Source organism: Homalodisca vitripennis, chromosome 4, assembly GCF_021130785.1.
Source record: "Homalodisca vitripennis isolate AUS2020 chromosome 4, UT_GWSS_2.1, whole genome shotgun sequence".
NCBI classification, from domain to species: Eukaryota; Metazoa; Arthropoda; class Insecta; order Hemiptera; family Cicadellidae; genus Homalodisca; species Homalodisca vitripennis.
The window spans coordinates 81644597-81657051 of record NC_060210.1 but is presented as its reverse complement, the minus strand read 5'-3'; the positions used below and the strand labels follow the sequence as shown (position 1 = coordinate 81657051).

The 12455-nt window shown below is 32.0% G+C and overlaps 1 protein-coding gene across 2 annotated transcripts in view; it reads left to right on the top strand.

Moving 5' to 3' along the window:
* The first annotated feature begins 1358 nt into the window (after nt 1-1358).
* The window catches only part of LOC124359630 (zinc finger protein 773-like), a 47041-nt gene continuing 35944 nt past the window's right edge, over nt 1359-12455 (top strand). The window contains exons 1-2 of one of the 2 annotated variants that reach the window (XM_046812532.1): nt 1359-1610; nt 6767-6949. In XM_046812532.1, coding sequence (XP_046668488.1) covers nt 1488-1610; nt 6767-6949 — 306 coding nt within the window. In that variant the 5' untranslated portion in view covers nt 1359-1487. The remainder of the gene's footprint in view (nt 1611-6766; nt 6950-12455) is intronic. The other variant, XM_046812533.1, reaches the window with a different exon arrangement.

Genomic DNA, 12455 nt, shown 5'->3' with positions numbered 1-12455 from the left:
CAGTTACCACACACCACTTACCCCTCGCTATTTGGCGGTGTCACATTTTCATATCAGTACGATTATTAGTATAAAGAGATGCGACGACTTTTCGCTTCATTCTGGTTGTTTACATCCAATTTAATCATCGGTGTTTGATTATTCTGCATGTTTTTATTTTATGATTTTTTGCTCACGTCCTGTGTCGCAGCGTAAACATAAATATTAATACAAATCGCGAAGGTAAATGATTCAGGTAGATATATGAGAAGTCAAACTGAGCAGTAATGATCGCGCGATTATCCCATCACTAGCTATTCTTTCGTTATTGCTAGCAACACCACCCCCTCCCCACACAATCAAGGCTTACACTGATATGTCTTGAACTATAACAAACTAAACAGTTTAGAGCAAGAGTATGGAGCGTTATTTTTTATACACTATGGTCTATATTCGCCCACACATATGGTGTAGTGGACTTTCGCAAATTGTTACAAATCTATTTTGCTTATGTCCACTCACAGAGGTGGTATATACAGGGAAATTCGTAACAAACAAGATATTTATCAAATGAAAAGAAATTATAAGACGTTATAAATATTCCAAAAAGAACTTTGTCATTAAGTTTTGAAAGTTAAAAAAAAACAAGTTCCTCTGAAGTTATTAATTTACTGATGTACTCTTTCTGTAAAGCAAAATCAATTTAATTTTAAATACAACAATTAATCATGTAAATAAACAACAGTTATTAGTTGGAATACTAATCTGCTTGAATAGTACCAAACTCATAGTAACATATATTTAGAAAGTCTGCCAGTTTATTTATTAATTCGTTAAAATAACAATTTTCCATTTTAAGCTAAATCTGAGGACAGTTAGTTATACTGCATTGAATTAAATTTGTCCACTTTTCTTTCAGAAATCACAATTTTAGATAGGTAACATTGATAACTATTGCTAAACCCCGTTATCACATACACAACATTGAATATACAGTAAATCTTGGCAAAATATAAAACACAACTTATACATTTTTTGTGAATAGAGTGAAAGATAAAAAAGATTTGATGGTTTTACATTAACTTTATGTAATGTTATACAATAATTAATCTGCAAAAGTATTTAATAAATGTTTGTTGTAACAAATTGTAAATAAAATGTTGTTACAAAAATAATCAATTTATAGTATTTATTTTCACTCTTAAGGAAGAGAAAAAATTAATCTCACGCTTAGCATATTGTTAGCTTTAATGATAGCAGCAGCCCGATCATGATCTCTCTAAGAGTAGTTACCGGACACACCGGTTGACGGTCAAAGTACTAGAATGTACCAAAGTACCTATGACAAACATGGAGAAGAAGAAAGATAAAATACTATCTAGATCTTCTCAGGTTCTCTTATAGCCCATTCTTCGTCTTTTAATCTGTCTGTTGTTGTTAAAACTATTTTGCTTTGTTTTTAAAACTGTTATTTGTGTGGTTTGTTGTATTTATTGAGTGTTGAAAAAATGGTTGATGACATTTACTGTAGGCTCTGTGCCATGAAAATAGAACATTGCATTAAGATTTATGATGAAGAGGGAGAAAAATTAAGTCTTGCAACAAAGATTGTTCAGTGTTTACAGATTTGGGTGAGACATATTTACAAAATATTATTTTTCTGTTTTATTATAGGCCTATATTGATGTTCCAACTTCTTATAGTTAGTAATAGTGAACATTAATTTTTCAGTCATAGTTAGGGTCATAAAATTTAGTTCAATAATCAAATAACTTTATAATAAAATGTTTAATTTGAATGGTTGCCTAGTAGGAGACATATCTCTATATCTGAAAAAAGTCCTATATTCATAATTCGGATCCTGTAAAATAGTTTTAGTGTTTGGTAAACTAGGTTAGGTTATTAAGGTACAACAGGTAATATGAAGTAAATTTGGTGGAAAACCTTCCTAACCTAGACAATCAAGCTTAAAGTCTCTTTTTAGTATACTCTGATGAGAGTTAACTTGCTGCCAGAATCAATTCATAAATTTAGCCATCACAAATTTGTGGGTGATATTTTTGGAAATTAAAGGTCAACTTGACAAATCACGAATTTGACGTTATCACGTATTATGCTCATCCTCCTGAACAAAAGATGGTATCAATTTACATGGAATGGTATGTTCATTTTTTTTCTTGAAAACAATATTGAAGAAAAAATTCGTCGGCAACGAAAATCAAAGGAGCTACGATTTTTTTAAATCCTCTGAAAACTCCGTTTTTGACAGTTTCCTATAACTCCGCGTCTGCTCAAACTCAGTATATAGTCAGATTTTAAAAACCGATTATCATACCAACAACGAGAAATTATCGTACTTTCATATAAAATAATTGTACCAAACACATTTAATGAAAAAGTATGTTATGTTATAATTAACTTTTGGTTTGTAACTTGTATAAATTTGTCAAAAATCTTTCATGGTACGATAATAACTACCCATCGTGTATCTTTCCGGCGCATAAAATCAATGAAATTATCGTACCTTTACCTACACCTCTGGCAACACTATCCGTATTAAATTTGACAGTTTGGTATTACTCCACGCCTTCTCAAATAAAGAAATACGTTAATCCTGTCAACGATACCTGCCCGCTGCGCACTGCTTGCTCTTTTAGAAAAAAATTAACTCGAGCCTGCAAAAGTCGAATCCCAGATCATGTGATGCCCCTGCTCCTTAAAGCAATAATGTCCGAAAGGCATCAATATAATACAATAATATACTTCCCCCCCCAGTTCATATGCACCTGTGATAATAATACTTAGCTCTAAATGCCCAACCCATGAAAAAGAAATCCATTTTCCATGGTCACGCTAATGTAAATAAATACCCAAAAGATATATATGGTTTTAGGGGGTGCAAATGACAAATAACATGATTTTAGAGGGCATATACATAAATAGTTAAGTTCTTAATGTTTTAATGTTCTATTTGTGTGCTGTGTCTGGATATCTCTAAATGTTATCTGCGGGTGAGACTGATAGCGAATCTGTCATCTGAGCGCTCTGGGGCAGAAGTCAGTGCTTCACTAGATATCGTGTACTGTAGTTTGGATCGAGTGAGTGTGTGACAATCATGGATCAACCATCCACTAGTTCGACAAATCATAGTGCATTGGTGTGTTGGAGTGTTTTGTCGGGCATGTTAAGAGTTTACGTTTTGACCGAAACGAGATTATTTAGTTTCTGTACATTCTGTGGAACACACTAATGGTAAGTGTTCTCTATTAATGTTCATTTATATACGAATTCATATTAAGGGTATTCGTGATTTATTAAGTGTTTTACATGCTACATACCTAAGTGCCTTTCCATCACAAATTCAATTTATATTTCTGATTATCTACAGTTTAAAAAACTTAATAAATCATGAATACCCCTAATATAAATATATCAATGGGCATTAATAGAGAACACTTACCATTAGTGTCTTCCACAGAATGTACAGAAACGCCAAACTCCAACGAAATGTAGCGTTGTCTCTGTGGCTTCAAATGCAACAACGTGGTCACCAAACCAAAATATGTCTCTATTTCTAAGAGTGTTCTTTTAAGAAGGAACCTGCCCGGGCCAATTTAAAAAAATTACAACATTTAAATTTTTTACAACTTTTACAAATTTTTCTGTCTCAATGAAACATCAAAGTCTCCCGGTTTAAAAACAATACGCGACCGCACGACGAACAAATACACTCATTAAAAATTCCATTTTCTATTAAAAAGTAAATAATCTCGTTTCGGTCTAAACGTAAACATGCCCGACAAAACACTCGGTACTTTGGGATTATACCGACCACACTAGTATGAAGAACACAAAAATAGAAATTTATAGAAACAAACATGATAGAACGAAAAAACAACTCTTCAATTACAAACTTACAAGCATTTCCAGGTATTGTGATCGGTATTGTTGTCGTTGTTATCTTATCTTTCTCGAGAATCCTGATTACGGCAGGCCGAGCGGCATCACGTGATTTGCACGGTACATAATTGCCTTTCCATTACAATTCAATTTATATTTCTGATTAGCCCCTCTAGAATTTGATATTTTACTGATAGGTACTATCTCGAGGGATGTTTTTCTTTCGTCGACATCAGCGCGGGGCAGCACCGAAGGTGCTGCCAAAGCCCGCGCTGATGGCCGGAGGCACTCGCATTTTGGGTGGCGGAATGTGATCAAGAATAAAAACAAGTTTTTAGTGTTTTTTTAATAAAGAGTTTAGTTTGGTAAATGTTTGTTTTTGTTGAATTTTTGTGTTTGGAGAAATGTAGAGGTAAAACACGGAAGTACAACAAAGCGATGCACCAGCTGAACGGGCGGCGAAACTCTGCAATCACGTTATCTACTAGACGCTCGACTTTGACCTCTGTCTGAGGATGGGGAGGGGTTTGCGATAAGACAATTCCTGTTTTATATTGACGAAATATTGTTCTACGCTAATCTAGTAATCAGTAGAAACGAAATGTGAAATAACGATTCATGTCTGGGTGTGGTCGGTATAATCCCAAAGTACCAAACACTCTGACACACCAATTAATTATGATTGGTGGTCGAACTAGTGGATGGTTGATCCATGATTGTCATGCACTCACTCAATCCAACATAACAATCCAACCTACAGTACACAATATCTTGTGAAGCGCTGACTTCTGCCCCGGAACATAATAAACATTTTTAGCCTAGATAACAGAAAATACAAAATATATATATATAACTATTTATGTTTTCTCCTGTGTAGCAATGATTAACCGTTTTCAAAAAGTTGTTGAAAGCATACTCTCAAGAAAATCGTACTTCTCGTCTGTACATATACTCACATAGATTACCTGTATGCAGGTCGGCTGATATGCCACTTTTTGAACTTCGTTTCACGATCCTCCATGAGCTTTCGACTGTGTTATTGTTTATAAAAGACAGTACGTTAATTATATGAAAAACTTTAAAGTTGGTACAATTTACTTATTGTTCAAAAATCATTATCGGTTTATTATATCCATAGTTATAATTAAGTAATATCTTTTGTCAATATTGATATAAAAAAACCGGGTCCTCTTATTGTACTCTACCTACAAATTTAACCAAACTTTCTAAAAACGTGATAAATCATATAAAAAAAACCAATATGACCAAAACTAACCTAAACATAAAAATATAAATTTAATATAGTACGTATAACTTAATAACAAAACAACTGAGCAGCTATAAGTTAAATGAATGGATAATTATAGAGAACACTCACCATTACTGTGTTGGCGGGTAATAAATCCCATGGGGTAATATTATTTTTTATTTACCCAATTTTATAATAAACTCAAGATTTTTAACCTTTATTGGTTTTTGTAAATTACGTATAAAAATGATGAATAATGAATTATATTTTTTATGAATACTCTTTTAAAAGCTTTAAATTCACTGTTACCCTAAACCGAATCGATTTATTTATGTCTATAAGTTATGTAGAATGAGTACAAAAGCAACAAAACAGCCATTTCCACCTAACTGCTTTTTAGTAGGCAGTTGCAACAAGCGACTTGCACTCTTTAGGCTATAAAACATAACTAGCCTACAGTAAAGATAACGTTTTCTTCCTTTCAAGTTGATATTAGAGTGACTTATACAGGTATGATAGTAAATATAAAACATTACAAGAGTACAAATATTTGTGACTCTTTGAGGGACATATCACATGATAAAAATACTCGTAATTAGGAACCTCTAACATGGAATTCTAAATGTTAGTTAACCCTACATCGGGCGCTAAATGGAGTTTTCCTCCGTGTATTTTTTATTATTAAAAATAGTAATACTTTTCTGATGTTGGCAGTCGTTTCCCGCAGTGTACTTCACGAGCATCTTTCGGGGAAGCGAAACAATAGCCTCCCGCTTATCTTTGTCAAAATCTGTCAGTATGAGGTCTACTTCCGTGCGAGACTGGACGATTCCTCCGTGAGCGCCCGATGTTGTGTTTGTAGTGCTTGGACGAAATCTCCGTGAGCGCCTTATAGTGTTTAGTTTTTATGGAGTAATAATCCGTGTGCGCCTAAATGTGTGACTTGTGATGGTTTCTTTTTAAGTTTTACAATATATTTTATTTGAATTTTGTGAAATGGAGAATGAAGACGAGAGACTTGTCAGTACAGTACCCTTGTGCTAGGGAACATTTCAGTACTGTTTATGGAGTGAACATTGTCGTTATAAGAACCAGAAAGAAAATGTTTTGAAACTTTGTGTAGTGTTTAAAAAAAATTTTAGTAAAGAATAAATTTTGATTTTAGAGTAATAATTGACATTACAATTGTATAATATGTCAAGAATTGAAGTAAGTTGTTTTTGTAAGAAGTTAAAAACTAAATTAATTTCCATATATTATTACAGTAGGTTAAACATTTTTACAATTAATTGCATTATTCCTTAAAATAAATCATGTTGTTATCATACAGTAACATTTTTTAAGATTTTGAATTTCTTATTTGGAAAATTCATTACATAAGAGAGTAATTTTTATTTAATTTCTAAAAATGAATATATTATATTGTAATTAAATCAGTATAAATATTTAAACAAATAAAAACAGTTTAAACGACTATGATGTCCATTATTCGCTAACCTGGAGGAAACCTCCGTGAGCGCCTGATGGTGTTTCTAATTTTAAGCGCCTGATGGAAGGTTAATATAGTTTGTCTTATAAAAAAGCTTGTGAGTGTGGGTGATACATTTGATTATATTGACAGCACTACATTTGTTGCAGCTTTATCCAGAAGATGTTCTGCCCAAAACAGTTTGCACAGACTGTTGCTCTAAAGTCAACATTTTCTTCGAATTTTTCCAGATTTGTTCCCAATCCCAAATATCACTTATGTCAATGTTCAAGGATAAACAGGAAGAAGAGAAAATGGTTATAACTAACATTGCAGAGATAAGTAGTCAACATGTAAGTTTATGTTTTAAAGTATATATAATATTTATCAATTTGGAAGAGTCAAACTATGCTGATTTTCTTAGTGATGACTCTTGGTGTACTAAAATGATGTGAAAATTAGTGTTTTTGGTTCCATTTCTCAATCACCCAAGATAAAGCAAAACTTTAACACGCGAGAGATCGCGCCCGCGGCAGTTTGCCGCGCTTTTTTGATTTCTTTATATTTTCGTTTGCAGTGATGCCCCAGGATAACAGGGTCTCGTTTTATCCCTCCCAGTACATCCCTGCGCCTGACCTTGACAACCGTTAATCTGTCGCCGGCTTTGTTTGCGAGTGGTGGAATTTTTGTTGTAGCTCTGCACCTGCCGCGGCAATATGCCTTCGCGCGATCTCTCCCGTAGTGCATATGTTAAATCTGCGAATATTGGAAATATTTCTAAATCTTCAATATTTTAATGTTTTTGTGTTTTTTGTAATGTTTTCGAATACTTACACAGTTCTTCAGTTAGCTTAGACGATAATGTCCACTGAAACAAAATTAGTAAACAAAATGTAGGGGTTTTTATATTTTAACTTTTTATGAAACTTAGAAAGAAATTTTAATTTTTCGTTAAAATTTATAATTTTTCTTTTATATAAAATAGGTTTCTTCATTTGTACATAATATTTTATTGAATTAGTAATCTTTTGCCTAAATATTGATTTATTATTATATTATAACGTTTTTGAGGCAATTTGTTTTGTTTTAAGAAAATATACATATTATAAAATTTATTTCTTCCTCATAATAAAATACTTTATGGTAATAATATGTTTAATTTAAAAGCCTAATTTATATTATTGCGGCAAATTGCTCACACGCGACCTTTTTCGTACCAAAAAGTCACCAATTCCGAACCAAATATACAGTGTATCATAATAATATTTCTCTTTGTTATAACTTAAGTGCCCAATTACTTTTATTAGTATATACTGAAAGACTGTAATAGAGACAACACACAGTTTTTTTTTTTTTTAACTTTTCTCACCAAATTAAAGCTGCAATTTGAGTAAAATACGAGCGTGAGCAATTTGCCGTCGCGCGACCTCTCGCGTCCAGGAAGTGAGTGCGATCTCTCGCGTGTTAATACAACAAATTTAGTTTTTAAAAGAGCCATTGAGGTGTAATGAAAGTTCTACCTTGCTATTTGAATTTTGTAGGTTTTACAATTAAAACATCCTAAATTTGAACTAGACCCTTTCTAACTAGAATCAGAATTTGAACTAAAAATATGTTTTTAGAAATATTACTAAAATGATTACTCTTTGGTAACCTTAGATTAAAATTTTGATTTGGTAAAATATTTATATGAGGGAACAGTAAAAACAAACTTTGAAATTTTGTTTGACATTTTGGACCATCTAGTATACAAGGAGTGAAATAAATAAATAAACTTATTTTTCAGAGTGGTCAGTGAATAAGAGATCTTTAGAATGAGATTTAAATTTGGTTTGACTTAACTTTAAATTAGAAACTTTTTTAAAAATGACCCCTAGCCACCAAAAATGCCATGTTGGGGTATTAAAAATTATTTTGCTAAATTCTTGAGGGTTGAAAATATGGAGGTTCTGGTTAAAACAAAAAAGGTAGGTTTTTCGGTTCAGCCGCTATACAGACGGATGGTCTGCCTGTATATATTCAGCAAACTGTTTTTTTTTTTGTTAAGCAAAGCATGCAAGGAAAGCGAGAGAACATAATTACACATCATTTCTAAAAATATTTAAACTGTGCAGCTTCACTCGCATTTCTAAGCACCTAATATGTGTTTATTATGTACACAGGCTTAATTCAGTTTTCTCTGCAACATACACACACATTCATATTTTATGAATGATGGTCCAATGATTTCAGTAACACATGAACTTATGACAAAATTAAGGAATCCTAAAGCTGGAGTCTGTAGTTTTCTTAGTTAACAAGTTCAAGCCCAGGCTTGTTTTGAGGAATAGCACCGGATATCCCAAACTTAGTTTTTTACCCTATTGTATTCATTTCACTCGTTTCAAATTATAATTATGGGAATGTAATCACTTTTAGGAAAAAAACTGTTTTATATATAAAAGTATTCTAACACCACTGTGGTGTCATCGGCACTAACAGTGTGGACACATGACACACACATCAAATATTTGCGTTTAAACTCTTGATATAATACATACAGATGTGTATAGTAATAACATTGCTAAATAACATACTTTGTTTAGAAAGATGGTATTTTTTACATAAAAAATTCTATGATTGCACTGGTATTGATATGGTGTTGATATGGAACATACTTACCAAATATTTATACCAAATAATAATAGTGAACACATGAGAAAATAGTGGTTATCAGAGTCAGCAAGTAATAATAGAAACGTGAGACACTGGCGTGAATCTAGTCAACTATTCAGAACAGTTGGCTACAAATCAGCTGGAACTCAAGTTGTAAATTTTTTTAAGTAATCAGTGCTTTGAAGGCTGATTTCTGGAAACCAAGGTCGATCTGGTAATTTTAGATATACAAATAGACATTTAATTTCGCAATAATTATGATTTATTATTATCTAGTACAAAATTCTGTGGCTTCAAAATAACCCTGTACTAGACATTACCTGGATTGAATGTGTTAAAGCACTTTTGATGTAATATGATCAGGCTTTTGAAGTTTAATTTTGAAATGGAAGTAAACCTATTTTAGGTATTTTATTGTAATGTTTTTTGAAAATTTGTAATATTTGCTACTACTATACACTTTAAATAAATGGTTAAACTTAATTTGTATTCTGATGATTATAGCTAGAAATAATAAATAACTCAGTATGATACAAATGTGAACTTTAATGATGATAAATTGACATACAGGTTTGAATTTTGAAACAAGATGGAGGATACAATAATGATAAATTTCTTTTCAAATTTCTTTTCTTTTAAATACAGTTCTTAAATTTTAGGGTAGGGTGGTCGTGCTGGCTTAATAAAATAGAAATATTAGGTATTGTTTTTAATAAAAGATATTGTAATTTTGAAAAATAATTTTGTTAAATTTTAATTATATTAATTTTTGAATTGTTAGCCAAATGTTCGAATGTTCTGGGTTTGTTCTTCCAATGGATCACCGTTAAATTTAAAAGGAATTTTCTCACCCAATGTCCGTCTTCTGCTTCTCTGTACTTCAGTGATAATATGAATTTAATAAATTAACCTTTCTTTTGAACCAAATACTGCGGAATAAAATGTAACCAGTTTCTTTATTAAAACAATAATCTTCACTTCTATATCCCTCTCTCCTCTAAACTTTTAAACCTCTGCTCTCTTCACTCTTCAACAATCATCCCTGCACACTGTATCACTGACTTTAGTTTACTTTATAACTTTTGAGTTTTATATGTAATAAAGTGAATTTTGATTAATTTTGATATATTTAATTTTGTATTTATTATTGTTTGTATTAAAATTTGAGACAATTTATAAATAATTATTCCTTAATTATTTAATTATTATTACTAATAAATTTCTAAATTAAATTAAGTATTCATGTGAATGTGAGATGGGTGTATGAAATGAGTCATTACAATATCCCCTCAGAAATTATGAAATAAATTAACGTGGTTTCGATACAATGACGAATAAATAGCAAATGATACATATAGATATGTGATACTTAAAGAGAAGGATGAACCACATTAAATGAGTAAATTAATTGATGATCTTACATACTATTTAATAAATTGAATTAACAAACAAACAATAGGAAAAAAGGAGAACAAAATTAAAATTAGGGTTAGGTAGTATTTAAGCTAAGCCAACGAACAAAGTTATAAGTTTCTTAGTATACAATAAACAAACAATAGAGAAACATTAGATCAATGGCAAATATTTACTCAATGTCAAAGGACATAGTTTTATTTTTGGAAATACACATCAAATGAATTGTGTACCGAATAGCGGTATACTTTGCACTCACAAATTATTATCCCCTCCTAATAGGAAAATGTTTATATAGTATTGATTAAAAGTGTCTATGTCACTGGGTTTATAGTTACACTGTTTATTTGGGGAAATAGTATTACTTTCACATAGGTCCCAACGCGACAACTTCAGTATCTTCTGTAGCTTTGTTGACCGAGTTTTTATATGGTTTCAAAGCGGAGATATGATGAGGTCCATATACATGCTCTTTGGATAAATCAGAAATTTGGTAGGTCGATTTCCCGAGGATTTCTTGAATTATGAATGGACCTTCGTACACTTCAAATAATTTTGATGTTTCACCAGCTATAGCTTTAGAAAGGTGATGGGACTTTACCAATACTTGGTCATTAATTTGGAGAGAAACCGGTTTGCTCTTTTCATTTATTTTATCAGATCTCTTCTTTCTATTTCCTTCGAGTTTACGCCTTGCAATCAGTAGTTTGTGTTCGATTGGTACTTCTTCAGCTAGAGGGTTTGATATATATTTTTCCCAAAATCTGATATTTCTTGTTCCAAACTGTAATTCGTTTGGTGTGAATCCAGTTGATTCATGGTAAATTTCATTAAGACATTCATTTATAACAGGTACATATTTCACCCATCTCTTATGATTCTATGAACAATATGTTCTGAGACAACGCTTTATTTCTCTAATTGACCGTTCTGCCAAATTAAAACTGGGGCGATAAACTGGACTGTATATTAATTGTATGCTGTGGGATTCAAATTTTCTGATCCATTCGTTACTTTTAAATTGGGTTCCGTTATCTGATTGAATTCGTTTAGGAAAACCGTAATTAGGAAAGTGATGGTGAATAATTTATGTAATATACTTCTGGTTGTTGCTCTTTGCAGTGGATAAAGTTTAACGAATTTGGTAAATACGTCAATAACAATTAACATGTATTTTGTATTTCTTATACTAGTCGGTAAGGGACCTATGATGTCAACTGCTAACTGGTCATTCTTCTCTATGCATTTAACTCCTTTGGCTTGACTGTTGAGTGGATGGTTGTCGATTTTGCAGCGCTGACATTTATCACATGATGATAACAGTTGCCTGATTGTTCGATGCATATTCTTGAAAATAAAATTTTCACACAGTAACAGGAAACATTTTTTGCGCCGCAGTGTAGATAGTAGATATGGAATTCTAGTATTAGTGGTTTAATTACTGATTCTGGGATGACTATAAGCCATTTGCCCTTAAATTGTTGTAGTAAAGTGTTGTCATATAAACGATAATTAGTATATAATTGTTGAAATTCATTTGTTTCCATAGGTGACTGTAAGATTTCTATAAGTGGTTGTAGTTTAGGGTCTTGATGTTGAAGTTGAAGTTGAAGTAAGTTTCGGAGCTGATCTTGTAGATGTTGGTCGGGAATTCTCTCGATGTAATGAATAGATAACTCAGTGAGGTTGTTTGCATCGCTTGACTTGTGTTGTTGGGATATACTACTGAGAGTGTCAGCAGTAATGTCCGTCCCTTTGCAATGGATTATTTTAAAGTCGTACTCTTGTATA